The sequence below is a fragment of the Cetorhinus maximus genome, chromosome 10 (genome assembly GCF_964194155.1).
Source record: "Cetorhinus maximus chromosome 10, sCetMax3.hap1.1, whole genome shotgun sequence".
Classification (NCBI taxonomy): Eukaryota; Metazoa; Chordata; class Chondrichthyes; order Lamniformes; family Cetorhinidae; genus Cetorhinus; species Cetorhinus maximus.
In genome coordinates this window covers 11,001,623-11,025,109 of record NC_135888.1, presented here as the reverse complement: position 1 = coordinate 11,025,109, position 23,487 = coordinate 11,001,623, and the positions used below count along the sequence as shown (strand labels likewise).

General features: G+C 44.5%; 1 protein-coding gene across 6 annotated transcripts in view; it reads left to right on the top strand.

The window, feature by feature from the left end:
* Positions 1 to 238: 238 nt before the first annotated feature.
* The window catches only part of garnl3 (GTPase activating Rap/RanGAP domain like 3), a 421,640-nt gene continuing 398,391 nt past the window's right edge, over positions 239 to 23,487 (top strand). For all 6 annotated transcript variants that reach the window (XM_078549946.1, XM_078549944.1, XM_078549945.1 and 3 more), the window contains exons 1-2: positions 239 to 579; positions 3,797 to 3,866. In XM_078549946.1, coding sequence (XP_078406072.1) covers positions 524 to 579; positions 3,797 to 3,866 — 126 coding nt within the window. In that variant the 5' untranslated portion in view covers positions 239 to 523. The remainder of the gene's footprint in view (positions 580 to 3,796; positions 3,867 to 23,487) is intronic.

Genomic DNA, 23,487 nt, shown 5'->3' with positions numbered 1-23,487 from the left:
GCCGCCGGTAGTTGTAGTCCTTCCCCTCTGACTTTCCCTGAGGTTTCCAAGGGAGGGTGGGGAGGGCGGAAACTACAGAGGGCTGGCGCTGGGAGGTGCTTTGGGCTGCAGTGTGGGTGTAGGGGAGGGCGAGGGTTTAAACTTGCAAAGGGGGGTGTGTGTTATGCTTCTTATGTGTTGAGAATAAAGTGCTGAAGCACACAGAGTCTACATTCACTATTTAAGATGTGAGCCACGTTTTGTCAGCTCTCATTACTCTGCTATTATTTGGACTGGGGCGGCTCACGCTTGCTAATGCGTCGCCTTTTTTTTTTGTTAATGTTGTTGTATTTTTGTGGGCATTTCATTGCTTCTGCCGGGCGGTGCTAGAAAACACACTTTCAACACCCGCTGTGGGGGATTGTTAAAAAATAAGTCTGCAGAATTGAACGTGAAGTTGCATTTTTCTCCATTAAAGATTGCAGCAGATGAAATGTCTAGTTCCATTGACTAGAACTGGTTGTGTTGATCGAGAGGCGCATGCATGGACATGAGCAGTGCGGATACAGCTTCCACTAAACTGCTGAGTTTCACACAACGGTAAAACAGATTTCAATATTATTTTTAATGTGTGCTTTCATTCTGCCTGTTTGAGAATATAAGCGGGCGCCTCGCCACTTACGTCTTAACATGTTGAATGGGGTTTGCGATTCCCGAATGTTTCTCGATGTGCCGAGGCATTCCTTCCGAAGGTATTGTAAAATGTACCGTCTGCTACTTTATTGTTATTGATAAATGGGAGAGAAAAATACAAGCCTTTCTGCATTGAGGAGGGAGCCAAAATTCTGCACTTCTGCCCATAATTTCCCCAGGTCCCCTTTCAAATGAGAAACTTTGTTGTTATAGGGTTAAGAGAAATGCATTATTATTTCAGGCGTTCAACGCCAGATATTATCAGATGGCTGACAGGTGTTTTATTATGGAAAGACTGGCCCACGACAGAAAGTGGGCGTAGTGTACTTGAACGCTGGTATGTTACTACAGCTCATCAATGAACTAACTTCCTTGGGGTGGTGAATTAAAACATGTTATTTTTGACAAGTGTGGATGTCACAACAGCTAGGCTGTTTTGAGATTGTTTTTCATTGTATAGATATAATCATAACTTTCGTTCTGCATTGTTCAGTTCAGTATTTACCTATCTTAGGAATGTTTTATGTAATTCCTAACACCTGTAATTTTCTCAACAATCTGTAATAATAATTACTGAGTAATTTGAGTAGAGCTATTATTCAGTATTATGCCTTTGTACAACTTAATTGCACCACATTTACATATAAAAGGGTGGCTTATGAAATCTAACATGGGTTGCAATAGAGGGGAGGATTTCCCCCCCTTCGGAACTGAAGCTGATAGTGTTCTATAGGGATTTATGTTACAAATCTCTTGATTAAACATGCTTACTTTTTGAATGCATTGGATCCATTTGCTGGTTAGACTGCATCTGTGAAATATATATTTTTTTAAATGCAGTCTTAATGTTGTGTAACAGTACTAAGGGAATTACTAAAATAATGCTTGAATAGGGCTTAGCCATTGTTGGTAATTAAAATATTTCCCACTTGCAGGGGTCATTAATGTGCAAAACACAAATATAAGTTGTTGTTAAAGACATTACCATTAATGGAATCTATTTGAATGGTTCTTTATGTAATTTTTTAGGTGACATACCGAACTGCATAATATTCAAATGGTGTTTTCCCTGATGTGCATGCTTCATTGAAACCGATTTGCTCGTATTTGAAAATAAGCAGGAATTGAGCTCCCCTGCTGGGTCAGAGTGTAATTACAGCGAGATGCAACAGAGCTACACAGATCAGGAGGGTCTCGGGTTTGATACCTGCTCCTCCTGTTCTGGGAGCTGCTGCATCCCTGGTTCTGAAACGGGAAATACTGGCCAGGCAGGGTTCCTACCCCTGATTCCTAGTCAGCGACCCTGCTGGAAGCCCATGTACTGAGACTTGCTGGAGGTATATGTGTGTGTGTGGTTGTTTGCTGAAGATAGGGTCAGGTTTGACTGATTCCCTCCTAGTGAACTGGAGCGCTGTTGGAACCAATTGAACAACATTCTGCATAAATCAGTGCTTCCAGGAGAGGAGAGACAAGGACAGAACACAGGAGACAAAAAAAAAAGTCTATTTGATAGCTATATTTATACCTAAAAGGTGTTAAGGATGTGAAGCTGGTGCCTCTTTGAATGTAGTTCAGATGTAATTGCCAAATAAAAAAGTGTTATTCCAGCTCTTTTCAAATGTTTTATATTTACTTAATTAGAAATGCTCAGACAAGAGGACTGTGAACAGTTACTTCCCTCCTCCAAATGCTCATAGCCATATACTCTCTTTTGATGTCATTGCCCTTGCTTAAAATAGTTGGAAGTAATTCTCTTTCTTCCACCACTACCGTTCTCTGCCAAGACACTGGTAGAACAAATGAACGTTTCTGCATTGATTCCCCTCTCACTGAAGCACTGATCATGTCAGAGCATCCCACAGGAAAGGGCATCATTTCCAGCAGCCACAGAAGGTTTTATGAATGCAGCTGAAGAGGGTTTTGCCTCAGCCGGCGATGAAAGACACATCATTATACCACCTACCTTTTTAAAGCTAAAAAGGCATCTATCCAGACCTGCTGATGTAACCAGGTTTTGTATTAAACCAGGCACGAATTTACTACAGATTTACACAGGATTGCACCTTAACAACAAAAACAAAACACAGAGCATTAATATTATGATTTCACATCTAACCCAAGGAAAAAAAAATACCTTTGTATAAGATTCTTTTTGTTTACCTGCTGTCACTGTGCAGATGTCATTAACCTTCACAGTTCACCTCAGTGTTGCTGGAGACTGTAATTGCAAACACTTGGAAGGCTGCTTCTGTTGAACACGTTCAGGTTTATTGACATTGTTATTGCCAAGTTGGCCACTCTTAATGTGCCTGTGAGCGGGGCTGCCTGACAAATTCTGTCAGTCCAGTTGCCCAATGCGTCTTAATCGGCAACATTGCAGTGTAGATGAAATGGTATCATGCTCAGAGACACTTGAAGTGACACGGCAAAATGTGGCCGTTATTTTGGATACAATCAAATAGACTTCTAAAAACAACAACAGGAAAAGGAGGGTGGAATGAATAATTTTATTCCCTTAATAGAAATACTTGTTTAATATTGGAGAGGAGGGGAACATTGCGGGTTTTGCAGGTATTCAATCATTTAGACCTCTCTGACTTATCCTCTTAGCCAATTACATTGGGCTTGCTACCTTGTAGAACATAGGTCATGGGCCACGATTGTCTGTTCTTCCCGGGAGCTTCAGGGAAGCTGAATGGAATCTCCGTTCTGGAAGTTAGTTAAAGCCAAACAGGACAAAAAGAAATGGATAAGATAGGTTATGTACACAACAGTCAAATCAGACTTACTGCAGGGTTCCAGTTCACAAGATAAGATGCTCAAATGTAATTACCATTGAGCAGTATCCTTGAAACTTTTATTGATCCATTAATGACTTAATATTTAATTGAATCACTGGTTTTCATCTAAAGTCTCACGCATTCCAGGCTCTTCCATTTTTTTGTGGTTAATTATGCTGTGCTAGGCAGCAACCAACGCTGTTTGCAGGAAAAACCCATTGCTTGTGCTTTAGAAGCCATGCCATGAGTGAACTGGTTGAGGCGTACTAACTGGCAATGAGCTATTTTGTGTGAAAGGCCTGGTGGCATTGGATATGTTCACTGATGAAGCATTTCTCTTCCAGCTCTGCCTCCGAAGACCTGGGCTGTCGGCGTGGGGAGTTCAGCAGGAAACACTATGGTTCTGTGGAGCTGGTAAGTCCTGAGATTTTACTGCAAAGAAAAAGAGTGGTGTTTGATTAAAAAGACGGATAGAAAAGTCTCTGCCCAATAGTGCTGTGCACACTCCCTCTTCATTGCAAGTAATAACCCAGACGTTAATTTCATGCAAAATGGAGCAATCACACAAATAATTTTCCATGAATATTATCTGGTTTTATGGGTGTGAAAGAATAGCACAAGAAATTCGTGTGAATTTGCAAGTTTAGGTGGATTTATCATGTTTAAATGTGACCTTTGGATCAAAGTATTAATCATTAGGTCTTTGCTGGTGTCTCCTCCAAATTCAGTCCGAGATGTAAAACGGTTGATGAGAAGTCGTGAGAAACACATGGGGCGGAATTGTCCCAGATTTATGGTAGCGGGCAGGAAAAAGAAAGTTTTACCTACTGGCCGCAATGGCGGCTTTTCACGCCGTATTGTCCCAATTCTGCCTCATTAATCATGCATTCCCGGGAAACATGCCGTTTCGATGGTGGGCGAGCTCTCATTTGCACCCCCCCTCATGCCGTAACCTCACCGCTTCCTCATGCCAAGCACTATATTTAAAGTACAGCCGTGTGCACACCTCTCAGTATTTCCAGCCCAGGGCTGCTGCACAGAATACATGGACCCGAAAGGCAAGAAGACTACAGCCCCCTGATTCAGTGGTGTGCTCCTGGAACGCCTTTTAAATGCAATGGAAGCCCGCCATGACGTCCTCTACCCCCGCTCTGGCTGCAGGAGGTCCAGCAATCTCATTACTCCGTCTTGGTAGGTGATGGCAGTGCTGATCAGTGCCAATGCTGCACAGAAGAGGTTGGCCATCCAATGCAGATAGAGGATGAATGATCTCATCCATGGTGCAAGGGTATGGCAACTATCTCATCACTCTAAACTCACACACTCAAGCCTATCACACATTCACTGGCATCTCACTCACTGCCAGCTCAAGGGACATTACCATTCACTCTCTCACGCACACTCACATGTCCATCTGACCTCCTCCTCTGGAGACTGCCTCCTCAGCCCTCACCATCTTGAGGCCACTTGCACAGATCAACTTGTGCCCCCACACGCACCCTGGGATACCCCCCTCCCCCAGTACAGCCCTCACCCTGCAGCCTCATCCCTTGCTTGAGGTCACTTCTCCCCCCTTCGCCAAGCAAGCCCTAGCCCTGCAGCTATTGAAAAGCCACCCCCTGCCTTATGGCTGGTCTGGTAGGTAGAGACCTGCCCCTGAGTCCCCCTAAAAGTGATGTGGTGCTGTCTGAAAAGCCTGGCGCTGATGACCACGAGTACTGCCCGAAGCAAAGTGGGCAAAAAAAACCCTCGAAGTCCTGAGCGGAGTGCAGCTCAGGTGTGCGTTGCTTATGTACAGTTGTGAAACGCGTTGGCGTGGTGTTCAGATGCTCCAGCGTTGGCGGTGGGGGGCGGGGGGCGGGGAGGGGGTGGGATGATTCTGGCAAGCTGGGCTTTTAATGATATGCACATGTATTACAATGAAGTTACTGACGTCTGATGGTGGGAAACGTGGCCCACCATTGGCGGGCAGAGCGGATGATTACAAACTGGCTTCGTGATGTCATGAAACCGATTTTTGGCCTTCTTGCCATATTATCTGTTCACGCTGCCAAACATGTCCACTGCCAACGGGCACAGAAAATTCCGCCCGTGATGTATTATGGGCCCCAGGGCAGTTAAGCATCCAAGTCAAACTTACACAAGCCCATGAATTTTCCTATATATTGTTGACGCGATATTAACCCTTTGCATCAGGTTTTACTTTGAGCTGCTCTTTTCAGAGTGCCAGCTGAAAGATGTTGCTAAGTAACGTCAGTCAATATTTTGTGGGATGTAGCAAAGGAAGTTACAACCTGAGAGACAGAACTTATAAGATACCATTGTCCTCAGGATTCAATCAAGTATCTGTGCGGTTATTTATTAAGCATTAAATACAAGTAACTAAAGATGCTGATACAAACACAGAGTGAAATACAGGCAAAGATATATTTTTTAAATAGCAAACCAGTGAAAGATTTTCGATTTAGTAGCTCAGTGCTGCAGCATAATATAGTGCTATAAATTATGGTGATTGCAGACATTGCATGAATTGAGCTTAACATTTCTTGTAAAATATGAGGGCCATATTTTCCCCTTTGCTGATTTCTGAGGACATGCATAAACAACAGTCCATTAAGAGGAGAAAGTGCCAATGTTCTGAGTGTTGCTCCTGTTCAAAAGAGATTTGGGGAAATTTAACAAAATGGTGGGGGGGCGGAGAATAAAAGCTGCCCTTTTCTTGCTAAGGCCTTGGTTAAAAAGCCAGTCACACGCAGTTAATATGGAAATGCACAGCGGTAGTGTACAGGCAAAACAAACAAAAAACATTCCAGTAATAGCTGCAAATCAGGTGGTGAACGGGAGAAAGGAACTTGGTGAAATTGAAATCACTAGGGAAATAGTACTGAACAAATTGATGGAGCTGCGGGCTGGCAAGTCTCTGGGTCCCGATGGACTACATCCTAGGGCCTTAAAAGAGGCGGCTAATGAGGTAGTCGATGTGCTGGTGTTACTTTTCCAAAATTCTCTAGATTCTGGAAAGGTTCCATCAGATTGGAAGGTAGCAAATATAACCCCTCTATTCAAGAAGGGAGGGAGGTAGAAAACAGGAAACTATAGGCCAGTTAGCTTGAAGTCTGTTGTGGGGAAGTTATTAGAATCGATCATTGAGGCAGTTATAGCTGAGCACTTAGAAGAGCCCAAGGAAATAGGAAAGAGTCAGCACGGTTTTATGAAAGGAAAATCATGTTTAACCAATTTATTGGAGTTTTTTGAAGGAGTAACATGCACAGTGGATAAAGGGGAGCCTGTAGACGTGTTGTACTTGGTTTTCCAGAAGGCATTTGATAAGATACCACATCAAAGATTATTACGGAAAATAAAAGCGCAGGGTGTAGGAGGTAACATATTAACATGGATAGAAGATTGGCTGGCTGGCAGAAAGCAGAGAGTCTGCATAAATGGGTCTTTTTCTGATTGGCAGGATGTGACGAGTGGAGTCCCACAGGGGTCTGTACTGGGGCCTCAACATTTAACGATTTACATCAATGACTTAGATGAGGGGAGTGAAGACATAGTGGCTAAATTTGCAGATGACACAATGATAGGTAGGAAGGTATGTTGTGAAGAGGACATGAGGTTGCAGTGGGCAAAGATCTGGCAAATGGAGTTTAATGTGGGAAAATGTGAAGTTGTTCCCATTTTGAAGGAAGAACAAAAAAGCGGAGTATTACTTAAATGGAGAACAGCTGCATAATTTTGAAGTTCAGAGGGATCTAGGTGTTCTAGTACACGAGTCACAAAAAGTTAGTATGCAGGTACAGCAAGTAATTAAGAAGGCTAATACATTGCTATCCTTTATTACGAGAGGGATTGACATAAAAGTAAGGATGTTATGCTTCAGTTATACTGGGCATTGGTGAGACTGCACCTCGAATACTGTGTGCAGTTTTAGTCTCCTTATTTGAGGAAGGATGTAAATGCATTGGAGGCGGTTTAAAGGAGGTTTACTAGATTGATACCTGGAATAAGTGGGTTTTCTTATGAAGAAAGGTTGGACAGACTGGGCTTGTTGCCACTGGGGTTTGGAAGAGTGAGGGGTGATTTGATTGAAGTATACGAGATCCTGAGTGGCCTTGACAAGGTGGATGTTGAAAAGATGTTTCCTCTTGTGGGTGTCCAGAACTAGGGGGCACTGTTTTAAAATTAGGGGTCGCCCTTTTAGGACAGAGATGAGGAGAGTTTTTTTCTCTCAGAAGGCTCTGTGACTTTGGAATTCTCTGCCTCAGAAGGTGGTGGAGGCGGGGTCATTGAATATTTTTAAGGCTGAGGTAGATAGATTCTTGTTAGGCAAGGGAATAAAAGATTACCAGGGTTAGATGAGAACATGGAAATTGAAACACAAGAAGGTCAGTCATGATCTTATTGAATGGCGGAGCAGGCTCGAGGGGCCGAATGGTCTACTCCTGTTCGTAATTCTTATGTTCTTACGTTCTTAAAACACGGGGCCGGACTTTCCGGTTTGAGGTGGGAATCAGGAGGTGGGATTTATCCTGGCTCGCATTCTCGTCTCCGTTGCCAGCCTGCTGGGAGGTGGGATTTTCAGAGGATTGGGGTTTTAACATCCCTAAAGACTGGTCTGCCACCGGGTTAGTGGCCAGGGTGGATAGGGGAGGGGTGGGAATGGAGGTTGGCCACATTCTGGCCTGAAATGGCAGCCATTGCTGCCCGTGCGTGGTCTTAAAATAATGAGAGGGTCTTCATCTTCAAAGAGGCTAGGGCAAGCGGAGAGCTCGGAGCTGGGCTAGGACAGGGAAAGGTTGGTTATTAACGTTTAATTGCTGCTCAGTAGTTTTATTTATGCCCAAACCTGCACACTTTTTCCATCAGTTAAAACTCTCCTGGCGTTGCCGCCCCTGTTCTCACCAGTCTGGAGCTGGTCAGCATCATAAGCTGCCTGCCCTGATGAAAATCTCAGGAAACCCGAAGATGAGCTCTCGATGGGCTCAATAATAACAACAACACACCCTGTTAGCCAGGTGGGCGACTTCACTTTCTTGCCCGATCCCCCAGGGGTCAGTATTGGGACCCTTGCTTTTCCTGATACATATTAATGATCTAGGTCTTGGTGTGCAGGGGACAATTTCAAAGTTTACGGATGATACAAAGCTTGGGAGTGTTGTGAACTGCGAGGAGGACGGTGTGGAACTTCAAGAGGACGTAGACAGGTTGGAGGAGTGGGCAGATAGGTGGCAGATGAAATTCAATGTGCAGAAGTGTGAGATGATGCATTTTGGAAGGAAGAACATGGACTGACAATATAAAATAAGGGGTGAAATTTTGAAGGGGGTGCAGGAGCAGAAAGACTTGGGTGTATATGTGCATAGATCATTGAAGGTGGCAGAACAGGTGGAGAGAGCAGTTAATAAAGCATATAATATCCTGGGCTTTATTAATAGGGGCATAGAGTACAAGAGCAAGGAAGTTATGCTGAATTTATATAAGACACTCGTTAGGCCTCAGCTGGAGGATTGTGCACAGTTCTGGGCGCCACATTATAGGAAGGATGTGAACACATTGAAGAGAGTACAGAAGAGGTTTACAAGAATGGTTCCAGGGATGAGAAACTTCAGCTATGAGGATAGATTGGAGAGGTTAGGACTGTTCTCCTTGGAGAGAAGAAGTCTAAGAGGAGATTTGATAGAGATGTTCAAAATCATGAGGGGGCTGGACAGAGTAGATAGGGAGAAGCTGTTCCCACTCGTAAAAGGATCAAGAACGAGAGGGCACAGATTTAAAGTGATTTGTGAAAGAAGAAAATGTGACGTGAGAAAAAACTTTTTCACACAGCGAGTGGTTCAGGTCTGGAATGCACTGCCTGGAAGTGAGGTGGAGGCAGGTTCAATCGAGGCATTCAAGAGAGCGTTAGATGATTGTTTCTATTCAGATAATGTGTAAGGGTCTGGGGAAAAGGCAGGGCAATGGCACTAGATCATAACGCTCATTTGGAGAGCCGGTGTAGGCACAATGGGCCGAATGGCCTCCTCCTGTGCTGTTAAAATACTGTGATTCTGTGATTGCCACGCCACAGCCCCCCAGCCCCAGTCCTCGGGAAAGCCAGCAGAATCGGGAGCAGACCAGAATGCAGGCCACCTGGGCCATTTTTTTCGGGATCTTGCCTCCCTTCCGTCCCGATTGGGGATGGGAAAATCTGATCCATGGCATTATTTAGCTAAATGAGTAGGAGGATTTGGAGGTAGCACCGCAGTGGTAACAGAAGTGAATGCCCCTCAAAGAGGAAACTATCTTTTTACCCATTCACCTGATCTACACAGCTCCTAACTCTGAACCTTGGCTCTATTTCATGGCCATGACCACCCAGCCTTTGGATCACAGGGTGGAACTGTTTGGTTTATTGGAATGGGTTGCATAGCAATGGCACAATGAACAAGTTACATTTGGAAAGTGCCTTTAACTTACAGCACTGTCGCAGAGTAGGGAAGAAGCAGGCCCTGAGGCTTTGCATTCGGGTGCGGAGATAGGTCCAAGAAATGAGCGATGAGCAGGTTTTCAAAGGTATAAAGCACAGAAGTCTCAGGGAGAAGTCTTAAGGAATCGGACCATGTCAGTGGAAGGGTCTGCTATCGAGGATGAAATACTGGATAGGGCTGGCAGGAGGAACATCAATTGGAGGATACACAAGTGAATGTAAAACTGGACAAGGTTGCAAAGGAAATGCAGAACAAGATAATGGAGGGATTGTGGAGATAGGGACTTGGTGTTGGTCGTGAGGAAGGAAGTGATAGGTAAGTGGAACTTGGCATAGGAGAGGATGATGGCAGAAGAGCTTGACATGATTTTAGACTTTATGGAGGATGCAGCCCAGAGGCCAGAAGTTGAGTTCAGAGGGTGACAATGGTTTGAAATTAAGTTTGAGACAGAGGTGGAGAGCGTTGCAGAGGCTGAGGGAAGTGGCCTTGGTCGTGCATATGCTGGGGAGTTTGAAGTTTAACTCTGAACTGAACAAATGTTACGATTGCAGGCAGTGGGATTCAATCTGAGCAAACAGACATGGAAGGCAATGGAGTCAACAATAAGGGTTTGGAATTCTTGGCAGTAAGTTAGTTTTTCCCAACACATATTCAGGCTCATCCACGACAATGTCAAATATTGAGGAGAGGAAAAAACGGGCAGCTGAGAACATCCTGCAGACAACCTCTGCCTTAAGCTCCTCACACCTGGTGTTGGAGGCGGGGGGGACAAGGGGAAGGAAAATAATTTGACGTGGCTGTTTACCATAAGGATAAGGATTCAAGGATTGTTCTTGGTTTGCAAGGTAACCCTGGAGTAATATGAGAATTTGACCACTGAGAAGGTCTCCTTTTAGCAATATACAAAAGCTCCCATACTTCAGTACAATTTTATATATTAAAGAATTGATATTGATTGAAATACAAAGAGAAGGCTGGTAGTTAATTTCTGGATTCCAGATAGATTAACTCTGTCTGGTACGGAATTGATTTTGTGAGAAGGGGAGTATATTAATATACCTTTCCACAGGCTGGGAATTTTTGCAAAACTTTTGGACTTCATTATATTGTAACAGCTTCCCCCTCTTAATTTTTATTCAATTAACAATCTATTAATTTCGGATTAAGGTTTTCTATTCAGGAAGAAACACCTCTTTTGTATTTCAGTTGGAATTCTTACTTCTGGAAATGTGGCATTGACGCATTGAAACAATTGAACATGCTTAAAGAGGCAATATGTTACTATGTGACACAGTTTAATAAATCAAATGGTTGTGACAAAACGCACGTAAATTTGGGATTTTCTCAATTGGTGTTCAGTTGTTTTGCAAAGTATTGTCTACTCCACAAGATTTACAAACTTTTTTTTTGCCATTTATTGGTTAAGCTTGAGAAGGTGGGTTATGTTTGGTTTTATTTTTGGCATTCTCATCCTCCATGCAAATAATAAATTATGCCATTTTGTAAGTGGATCCTGAATAACTCAAAAAGAAAAGGTATAAATTGCCTAAAAAGGGTGTCATTGAGACAGAGTGCAGAGGAGACTGCAAGCTATGAAGGACGCTTTTGACAAACTGTAGATGAAAGGATAAAATCATTCTCAGCTCTCATACCTAAACTGTGACTTGTCTATAGTGGTGGGTTCATGTAATGGGAGAGAAGGTTTCTACTTTTTCACTGAAGGGCTATTTTAAGAAATTGCCATTAATAATTTAATACAGAAATGAACAAGTTAAAGGTTACTTTGAAGCAGATTTCAATTTTGCTGCGTAAATTGTGAGATCAAAATTTTACACATTTTTGGCATGGCTGTATTTTTTGACATTAGTACATTTGGGCTTGTATTAGTACAACGTATTCATAGGCCAAGAATAGTTGGCTGAACAAAAAATAGAAGACAGACAATAAGATGCTACATTTTATAAATATAAATTCGTCACAAGTTCCTCTACCTGAAGCAAGTTCTTGTTGTAAGTGATAAATGATGACACTTTTGCGCAGCATTGTTCTTAAAACTCCTTTCTGTCTTTGTAACCAATAAAATCAGAGAATTGGAGTAACATGTGTGGGTGGATAATTTTTAATAGCTATCATAGTATATTAGTGTTTCCCAGTTGTTGCTTCACCTAATATCATAAACTGACCAACAGTGCAGAATATGTAAGGATTTTGAACAATAATTGCTTTAATTCAACTTTAATGGATAGGTTGCTGCTAAGGATCTTGAAGTTCATGTCTATTGTATATAATAAAGCTCTTTCCTGCCTGTGTAGATGAGGTAGAATTCCTTATTTCGCTCCTTGGAGGAATGCTAAGGAGATTACAGCAATCAACATTTAAGGATACTTTACCAAACTAAATTAGAATGAATATATAACATATTTGTAACAAGATCTGTTGGGGCACTTCATGCTTTTGCCTACTTGTAACAGTATGAGTATATCAAAATACTAATTTAACAGCTATCTGCTTTACTGATGTGCTATATTATCTTCTATGTTGTAGATGTGTGACAGTGAGAGAGCTTCCTAAACTGTTTAAAGTAAATGAATCATTGATGTCAGGGAAGGCTATATGTTAAACATTATTGATGTTACAGCTGCTCAAAACCCAAGACATCCAGGCAGCATTTGACCGAGCGTGGTCTACTAAAACTGAAGTCAATAGAAATCAGGGGGAAAGCTCTCCACTGCTTGGAGTCATTCCTTGGACAAAGGAAAATGACTGTGGTTGTTGGAGGTAAGTCATCTCAGTCCCAGGACACCACTACAGAAGTTCTTCAGGGTCATGCCCTAGGCCCAACCATCTTTAGCTGCTTCGTCAATGACCTTGCCTCCACCAGAAGCGGAGATGTTTGCTGATGATTACACAGTGTTCAATACCATTCTCAACTCCTCAGATACTGAAGCAGCCTGTGCCCCCAGGCAACAAGACTTAGACAGCATTTAGGCTTGGACTAATAAGTCACAAATAACATTCATGCCACACAGGTACCAGGCCTCTCCACCAAGAGAGATTCTAACCATCTCCCCATCACATTCAACAGCATTATCATGACTGAATCACCCAACATCCACATCCTGGGGGTTCCCATTGACCAGAAACTTAACTGGACTAGCCATATAAATACTGTGACTACAAGAGAAGGCCAGAGGCTGGGAATACTGTGACAAGTGACTCCCTCCTGATTCCCTACAGTCTCTTCACCATCCCAACAGCACATCAGGAGTTTGATGGAATACTTCCCACTTACTTGGATGAGTGCAGCTCCAACAACACTGAAGCAGCACGACGCAATCCAGGACTAAGCAACCCGCTTGTTTGGCACCCCACACACTACCTTAAACATTCACTCCCATCACCACCAGTGCACTGTAGCTGTAGTGTGTACTATCTGCAAGATGCACTTCAGCACGCCATCAAGATTTCTTCTACAGCACATTGCAAACCCACAAACACTACCACCTAGAAGAAGCGAGGAGGACTCTCAGGGTTGACTGGGCTGGATGTGACATGCCTGGTGCCTAGGATAATGCTGAGTGATTTGTCCAATCTTTTTCATTCTCGTTCAACTTCTTTGTAGCCGTTTGATACTACGGAGTGGCCTGCTAGGCTGTTTCAGAGGATTGTTAAGGGTCAGCCACTGTAGTGGGTTCCAATTGCTGGACTTGCTGAGTTCCATTCCACAATTTATCATGCTGGGATCTGAATGCTTGCTCAATGCTTCCTGTACAATGTGTGCATGTTGGCCAAGCTCCTATCTTAAGGAGACCACGCAGAACAACAAGCCTGTCATACACACCAAACAGAAGTTAGAAGAAACGTTGTTCTTGTTTATCTGGTTTGCTAGTCCAGTACTGTGGCTCAGTAGTAACATACCCAAGCACCTGATGCAAGAATGACTAGAATAAAATGAAACATTTCAACAAACTTTCCAAGTCTAATTTGAGGCAGAGCATGCAGCAGATGTCTCGTTGTATTAAGCTCCATTCCCTCTATAGTTAGATACAGTCCATGCAATTTCCATCACATGGTATTCTTTGGTTTTTGTTATGGTTTATGTTTTACAGGTAGTGTAATCTCATTTATTTTCAATATTATCATTACTCCTTGCTTCCATACCCTTATCAGACTTTTCTAGTAAGACAAGTATTTCATGTGTGTCTTTCTATGTTTCTATTTGCATTCCCTCACGCACACACTGAGCAAAGCCCATGGCAATAATTAAACTGTTACTGTACTATTCAGGTTTATGCGGAGATGCTTTTTCCAGCTGTTTGGACTCCAATATTTGCTGTTTGTAGTGTTTTCCTCTCTGTTCCTTCTCTCTTTCAATCCTACCTTCTTTTACCATCCTCTTTTCTTTCAGCTTCTTTCTCCTCCTTGCTCCCAAACCAATTTGCTGCTGATCAGATCCTGAGTTAACAGACAAAGCAGTGCACAAAGGGCAGGGGAGTTAGAGATTGCTGCATCTCGGAATAATGTCAGGGCCTGTTTGTGCACCTGCCTGGGGTTGGATCTGCACTGTCTCTCATTAAGTTAATGTAATTGCACATAGTACATAGCTTCAATCTGTGCTGTAACTGTACAAAACTTCCTGTATCATCTAAAAGACACACCATAGGAATTCACCAAGGCTTCTTAAACAGCACCTTCCAAACCCATGACCACTACCATCTAGAAGGACAAGGGTAGCAGACAGATGGGAACACCACCACCTGAAGGTTCCTCTCCAAGTAGCTCACCATCTTGACTTGGAAATATATCGCCGTTCCTTCACTGTCACTGGGTCAAAATCCTGGAGTGCCCTCCCTAACAGCACTGTGGGTGTACCTACACCGCATGGACTGCAGCGGTTCAAGAAGGCAGCTCACCACCACCTTCTCAAGGGCAACTAGGTATGGGCAACAAATGCTGGCCCAGCCAGCGAAGCCCACATTCTGTGAATGAATAAAAAAAGTCTGCAACATAGTGTAACACAATGTACTGAATAAATTCTTTGTAAATTAAATAGATTGAGTTGTTGGTTAGAAACTCATTGAAAACCACAGGAAGGGGAAGAGGACAAGAGAATTGAATGAGGGCAAGCATTTAATGGTGTGAAAGTAGGGAGGATATTTGTGGCAATTTAAGTTATCAGCTTGCAGTAGGGAAAAAAAAATACAACTAAAGATATTACATTCACTGACACACCTAATGAGTTCCACAAAATTGCCCTTACATGGTTTACTGTTCAGGAGAGGTAGGGATAAGTTCCTTCTATTGATCTTGTTAAATAGCAAGGTTGTTTTTGAAACGGGAACACCTATAGCTGCTTTAAGTTAATTGCTGATGGTACACACCCTATATAAGGATGGGGGAGGGGAAAATGAGTGACTGGGGGAGGGGAAAAGATGGGGGAGCTGTCGAAAAAGTGAATCCAGACCATGCTGTCCAAATTGAAAGTGAAATGAGAGTGGTGGTGGGCGAGATCAGGTGGTCCATGGGAGTGTGATCATTGGGTGGGCGGAGATGCAGGTCAGCTCAGATGGACAACTGAAAGTGAACCCCAGCAGGCAGCATTCAAAATGTTCAGGACATTGAGGTGAGTGTGATATGGGAAGGATCCGTGTGTGTGGGAGAGGCTTGCACGAGGCTCTGAAAGGCCCTGCCCCACACACACACTTTTCCCTTCCAGAATCACTCGTTGGCCAGTTGCTCCCTCTGCAGTGACAGGCAAAGGGGACTCGGAGGGAGAGGACAGCCTCTGAGATTCCTGAGTGGATGACACGGGGTGTCCAGTGTTGCTCCTCCTCCCCTCGGGTACCCGAGAGCCCTGACCTGAGTCCTTGAGGGGAAGGAGCATCTGGAGGTACGTCGAGGTGCCCCCTTTCCCCCTCGTGTTGCCACTGCAGGAACTCACCCATGGCTCCCACAATGGAGTGCAGGTCTGCACACACCTCTGTGTTTTGCTGGATCAGGGTCTCCATTGCGTCTACCATCCTCCCCATGGAGACCTCCGTACACGCACTTGTGGGCACCACTTCATCAGAGAGCAGGCGGACACACTCCTCCGACTTGTGTGCAATTCTGTTGAGGGCTTCCAACAGCTCTGCGTGATGTTCCCCTGTCTTCTGCTGACTCTCCACTGTGTGTTGAAAGGCCAAATTTAGAGGTTCATCATCTGACTTGGACCTCACAGATGCCTCTTCCCCAGCAGCCCTCCCAGTGCTGGAGAGCTCAGCTGAACCTGCTTCCTCCTCCTGCTGCGGACACGTATCCATGCGGTGACCACCAGATTGTGAACCCAAGCCTGCTCTAGATCTAGGCCCCACCGAGGGGTGTGTGTCTCTGCGCTGGTGGAGGGTGTGGGTAAGCGCTGTGATGGGTCTTCCAGGCTGCTTATTTCCAGGTCCTCAATGGAGGAGGTGACGTCTTGGCTGCAGATGAGGACGTGGAAGGAGCTGAGGGACTGGCTGGTTGAGGGTGTTGTTCCCTTGGCAGAGCTCCCTGTGAATCAACGTAGAGATAATTAGTGCATGGCAGCAGAGTTAAAAGCAGAAGAGAGAGCACTCACAGTTGTGTTGAGGGAGGGATGATGTGGTGCAGGATCCTCAGGTGGGTGTTTGCCCCTCACCGCAGGCAAGGTCCACGTCCTCACCAGTCAGTGTGATAACTCGCTCCTCAAAGTGAGCGAGGGGCCCAATGTGGGCCACTCCAACCCCGGTCTGGAACCTCCCCCTGCTGCTGTGAGCAGCTTTCTCCTGCCTGGGGACAGATGGAGAGAGTGTGAGCAGGACAACATGGCACTGCGTGGAATGTTTGTGCGTTGGGAGGTGTCGTGGACAGGAATGAGGATGTGAGCTCGAGAGGGTATGAGTCTGATGAAGATGTGAGGGTGTGTGAGAGAGTTAGTGGTGTTGTCCCTTGAGGTGTGAGATCCCTGTGGATGTGTGATGGGTTTGTGAGTGTGTGAGTTGAGAAGAGTGAGTTACCCTGGCGGAATGGATGAGACCATTCATCCTGTAGGGGCACTGGGTGGCTGGCCTCTTTTGCAGGGCATTGGCGCTGACCACCATCTGCCACCGCCTGCCATGCTCGATTGGTGATGCCGCTGCCCGTCCTGCAGCCTGGGCGGGGGTAGAGGACATCACAGCAGGCCTCCATGGCGTCCAAATGGCATTCCAGTGACGCGTCATTAAACCTGGGGGCTGCAGTCTTTTTGCCTTTCGTGGACATCTTCCCTGCAGTAGTCGTGGGCTGGCCGGCGGGTAAAATGCCGTTTTACCCACCCACTACCGCACCAAGTGCCAATCGGTGATGATTCTGCCCATTGAGTGAGTAAATGTTGGAAAGTAATTGAAGAAATGTCTTTCAGGAAATGTGAGCTCTAAGCCTGTCAAAGGGATGGCAACATGTAATCACCAACTTTGGTGAAGTTTAAAGACTGCACGGGGGCGTTGGTTAACACGGACTATACCATGTACGAGGTGATCAGTAACAGCCGTTTGAATAAACTGCCATCACCTGACACTGAGTAACTGAAATCCAAATTTCCAAGTCAGTGTAATTAGCACTTGTCTTCCCTCTATTCAAATACGTGCACTGTGTGTAGTTGTTTCTAATCTGCTGTGTTTAGTGCTAAAAGCAGGGTAATTTATTGGGTCCATCTCCCATTGTAATGCTGATACAGCTTCTTTGTTGTGAGATTATATTCCCAGTATTGTACAGGTAGTGGACCCCGTATCCGGGATACTCGGGACCGGACGCGTTCCGGATTTGCGGATTTTCTGGATTTCGGGAATAGCATAATAATTCATCGTAACTTTGGGCCTGCTGAATTCTCTTCCCCAGGGAAGGGATGAGTGGGGGAGGGACCCAGGGGGGAGGGACCCAGGCCAGCTTCCACACCAGTAATCCCGACATGGAATCAATAAGGCCGGACCCAAAGGGTGGGATTTTCCGGTCCCGCCGGCCGCTGGGATCGTCCAGTCCCGCCGAAGGTCCGTGTACTTTTGGCCGGCCCGCCTCATCCCTCACAGCGGGTCCTGACACGGTGGGGCCAGAGAACCCCAGCCAAAGAGCTGGGAGCATCAGCGCATCACAACCCGGGTGTGACAGACAACAATGCCCGATGGGGATTGTGGTCTCCTGGGCGGGACCTGGTTTTCGGGTTGCTTGCGGATTTTGGGATGCTGAATAAGATCATTATGTTTGGATATATATTTTTGAATATATATAATTGAATATACAAAAGTGACCAAAGATATTTTTTTAAAAAAACAAACAAAACTGGCTCGTTCAAGTGAATGAATTAAAATATTTGTTTAAAAAACTCTCATCTTGAATGACCCAGAAAATTTGTACCAATTACTAACACTCGTTTCAAGCTATCACAGCAGAACAATAAACAACAACAGGCCAAGCCTACTCCTTCAAATGACTACTTTCACCTCTCAGCTCTGTGATTCCATTCACTACAATGGGCTGAATTACAGCTGCTATCGTCAAACTGAGGGCCTTGAACAAAACAAACCAGTTGGTGAGAGGGTGAGGTGACTCAGGTAGCTCTCGTTCTTGCGCGAGTTGAAGTGGCTGTTCAGGCCATTGAGCCCCTCTTTTACTTGGATTTTCTATGTGCAAGTGGCTGCTTCAAATGACATCATGAGTATTTATTTTTGTTTGAGTCCAAATTCTCATGAAAATGTTCATTACCAAAGCTCCCGCAAAAGTGCAAATGAAAACGGAGTTACGCAGTAATGACAAAGAATGAAATGGTCAGTGCATGTGGATTTCTAGCACGCTACACAATGTATAAATCTTCTTTAGCTTGTGGGATGGAGGCTAAAATGTGCGTTCAGTGGAGAGGGTGGATTTGCCTTGTCTGCAATGGTCAATGTGCAGTTAATGCCAAACTGCATAATTTGCTTGTCAGTTTACTGCTAAGTGAACTTAAAGGCAGAGGGCAGTGTTATTTTCTGTGGGGGACAGAGTTTTCAAGAGAGGCAGGATGGGCACTTAACAGAGAACAGGACTTCATAGGGAGAGGGAACCAGCGGTACTTGCTGCAGAGATGGGGAGGAGTAGGCAGTGCGATAAGGACAGGAAGCATGGCCAAGAGAGGAGCAGCCTGCAAGGCAATGAATAAAACTTGGAGCCTTTGCCGTGGATCCAGTCCAGATGACTCAACGTCAATATATTGGACTTGCTGCTGATAGAGGTCTCACGCGTAATAATAGGGAAACCCTGAAATTTTCTGAGATATCAACTTGTGTTTAATTGGATTATATGAGGGGAATAAAGCGAAACATACAATAGAATAGTGTATGGGCTTTTAATTTAAAAAAAAACCCATTAAGATGTGAACTGGTGTGATGTAAAAGTGAGCTCTCCTTGAATTAGAGATGAGATGCTGAGTGGGTTCAGAATACGGAGGGTGAACCCCATGAATGTCTTAGTTGGTACCGAGCTAAAGCCTCCTTTATGGTCGAGGATATGCCACAATGTGTTTGAAAAACTTTGACCTTGAGTTATTCCAGGGGAGAATTGCCCCAACCATCAAGACTGTGGCCCTTATTTGGAATTCTATGGATGTGAAACTATTTCTTCCTTGCTCTTGAATGTAAAAAAAAAATCAATATATAGATCCTTTCTGACTGACACTCAGATTCAGGAGTTGTTCATTCACAGAGTCACAAACAGGTTTCAGAAAAAGAGTGAAATTCCAAGCGTGCTGGAGCTTGCATTGGAAGGAGTGCCTGACTGTACCTTACTCAACACCAGAGTAATTTTGCTTTAGTTGCAGTGAGAATATCTCAAGCTATAAATGTGCTTCATTATTTAACAAAAATGATTGGATTTTGATCCTTCATTATTCATTGCTGAGATTATTGCAATTTTTGTAAAATAATAATTATTAAACAATGAAAGAATTGATGGCTGGAGCTTTGTAGCCAGAGCATTACTGAACAAAGGGTACTCTGAAAAATACCTGTGTTAGTGTACCTGGCTTTAAATTTACTTTAAGGCACTCCTACCACAATGAAGTGCCAAGTGGTGCAGATACATGGACCTTGTGCTGTCAGTGATGTGCCTGACACAAATGTAATAACGTCTCGAAAGCCGCCTCAGGCAGTGGATTTGGTGATGGGGGTTGAGGGTTGGGGGTGGGTGGTGGGGGTGGAGGGAGGTGGCGGGGGAGTGGTTCTGTTTTTGCAGTCACTCAACCAGGATCCAAAGTGTCCTGTGGAGGGATGATAAAATTCGCACCTCTTTATCTTTATTCATTCATGGGACGGAGGTGTCGTTGGTAAGGTCAGCATTTATTGCCCATCCTTAATTGCCCTTGAGAAAGCCATGGTGAGGCGCCCCCTTGAACAGCTGCAGCCTGTGTCGTGGAGGTACACCCATGGTGCTGTTTGGGAGGGAGTTCCAGGATTTTGACCCAGTGACGAAGGAACGATGATATATTTATAAAGTCAGGATGGTCCATGACTTTGTCAGAGCAATTTTATTTTCTTTGCAAGATTTGTTACCCATTCCTAGTTTGGGGAGAATCTTTTCGGAATGTAGGTTGGAGGTGCTGCATCTCCAGACTATGACATGATTTCCTGGGTTGAGCAACTCCAGAGCAGCCTTCAGCCTCAATCCGAGACTGAGTGTTTGCAGTTTACAGTCAAACAGCTTTAGGAAGGGCCAGTGTGATCCTCAAAATCAGTCACCGGAGGGACACCCTCCCTTATGGCCTCATGTCGATAATCGGACAAATAGTTAAAAATAATGAAGATATTTCTATTGCGATTAATACCTTTTTCTGTAAAAAGGATGCTTTGAGTACTTGGAACCAAATGTTTTTCTCATGCCACCTGTTTCCTTTTTATTACATCTAGTAGCTCAAGGCACCAGATGAAGAAGGATGGTAGAGTGAGTTGGTGCATTGTGGCACTACAGTAGTGTGGTGTGAGGGCATGGCACATTGTGCCAATAGAGCAGAATGGTTCAGTAGTGCAGTGTATAGTACCACTGGAGCATGATGGTGTGGCATGAAGTATTGTCCACCGGAGCACAGTGGTTTAATGGGACAGTATAGGGGACGGCCCTTGTACAAGTGTAGCAGAGGTGCAGTGGGTTCATGAATTGTGCCAATGGAGCGGGGTGGTGTGAAAGTACAGTATATTCTTCCATTGATGGGTGGGTGTGCATGATTCTCAGTGTTGAGGTTTTGATCTCTGTCTCGCTACCAAGATTAGGTGGTGGGCGAGGCCATTTTTTCTCAGGCAGGGAAACCAGCCAGAGAGACGTCCCAGTTTGTTTTTGTTACTGAGCAGCTGAGTTCACAGTGACCTCACCGCAGGTCAGAGAGCTGGTTGTCTTTCCATCTGCTCTTTCAGTTCGCACAAGGAGATCAGTCATGATCTTATTCAACCGTGGAGCAGGCTTGAGGGGCCGAATGGCCTACTCCTGCTCCTATTTCTTATGTTGTTATACTCTTATGTGGCACCTTATATGGGGAAACCCAAGAAGGGGGCAGCAGATGAAAATATTAAAATAATATGCAGTTATCTAATTGAGTGAAAAAAATAAGACCAATTAAATAGATTAATAACTAGAAATGACCTACTTAGCCTTTGTTAACAAGTGTAACTTATTTTCCACTACTTTTTATATGACAACAAGGTGTAAGCTACATTTCAATGAGCAGGAGTTTCATGTTCCAGTAAAATGATTCATTATTAAAACGAAGCTAAGGGCTTTAGAAGCCACTTAGCTACAACAAGGAGGCATTGAAATGGCTGGGCTAAAATTGGCATAAAATCTCTCAAAACTCAAGAGTGGTGCAGAGAACGATAAAAAGTGAAAGACTGGCCTGATGATGAGGGCCGTGAAGTTAAAAACAAGAGCATGATCAAAAACATGACTGACAGCTGCAGAAAGATAAGTGATTGGCCGGCTCCTTCATGGTGAGTGAGGAGGAGTGACTCTCGCAGTGTTGGACAGATTTTTAGTCATATTCAGCCACACCTTTTGGCCACAGTTCCGTCCTTAGGACAAGGCTCCACGAAGGGGTGGAAATGGGTATTCATATTGCCAAAACTGCCACTCGGTTTCCCAGTGTAACCAAGTAAGGCTAGAGGAGGATACTTTGCTTAAAGGATCCTTTAAAGTCTTTCCCATAAATGGGAAGAGATTGCACCTGCTTGCATTTGGAAAGCAAGAAGATACTTTAGGGGTTGAAGACTTGTATCCTCAACCCACAACTGCACCTTTCTTTTTTTAAACCAGTCTCGGGATGTGGGTGTTGTTGGCAAGTGTGGCAATTATCTCTCATCACCAGTTGCCCTTGAGAATATGGTGACGTGCCTCCATGGTTTTACTCAACTGAGTGACTGACTGGGCTACCTAAAGAGGGCAGAGTCAACCATGTTGGTGCAGGACTGGAATCACATATAGGCCGGCCTGGCTAAAGGATGGCATGTTTCTTTCCTTAAAGGACACTGGTGAACCAGTTGTGCTCTTATGACCACCTGACAGCTTTGTGGTCACTCTGTGGTCAGCATTTAATTTCCAGAGTTTGATTCCAAATCTTCAAACGGCCATGGTGGGATTGGAACTCATTCTTGATTGTTAGGCCCCCCCTCTAGGCTGTTATTCTGGCAGCATAGCCATTACACCTCGGTCCCACGCACTTTGTGAGGAAGGAGACGGAGCACGAAAAGAAGTTGACGGTGATGTAGAGCCCTAGGTTTCATCAGCTGCATCCTGACTTGATTTTCTAGCATTTCTCTGTGTAAAGTGGCTGGGCACAGTTGGAGAACAACTTGTCAATCTGCTGACTGCACTAGTCCACCATCTGTCGCCCTCCTCTACACAGCTTAAGGAAGTCCCCAGTCAGATCCCCTCGGAATCTACTGACAACAGCACTGTCAGGGCAGCCCCGAGTGCCACTGTAGCTGCATCAGCCATTGTTTCAGTGATCTCCTCGTTCTGATCGCTGCTCTTTCCTGCTCCCCCCGCCCCCCCACTCCAGCCTCCATGGCGGGTAATTTGCTTTTTAAAAAAAAAATTTCCCGGCCATGTTTTGCGTAAACCAATCCATTTTAAGAATGGGTTTTTCTCAGTTTCTGGGTTCTCGAACGCAGCAGAGCGAGCGGGTCATCAGATGAACAGGAGCTGCATTTCCATGCAGCCTTTGGGGTTCAGCTTCAGCAGCAGGTGACTTTCGAGGCCAGCAGGAGTTTGCTGAATACCTTCACCTTAAAATGGGAAAATGTAGATCTTCCCTGCATGTGCTGGGAACTCAGTTATGCTACCGGAATAAAATCAGATGGAAGTTTCAAAAACTCATTGTGGCAGGCTAAGTACGAGAAAATCTTGATTAAATATCAAACCCCATTATCCACTATATAGGCTCTTTCCATTATAGAAAGAAAGAGCTTTCGTTTATGAATCAACTCAAAATATTCCCAGGTATGTCAAGGGCCTTGAGTTACTTTAGAAGTGTTGGTGGTTAGACAAGCATAACATCGGATTTGGGTTCAAGGAAACAG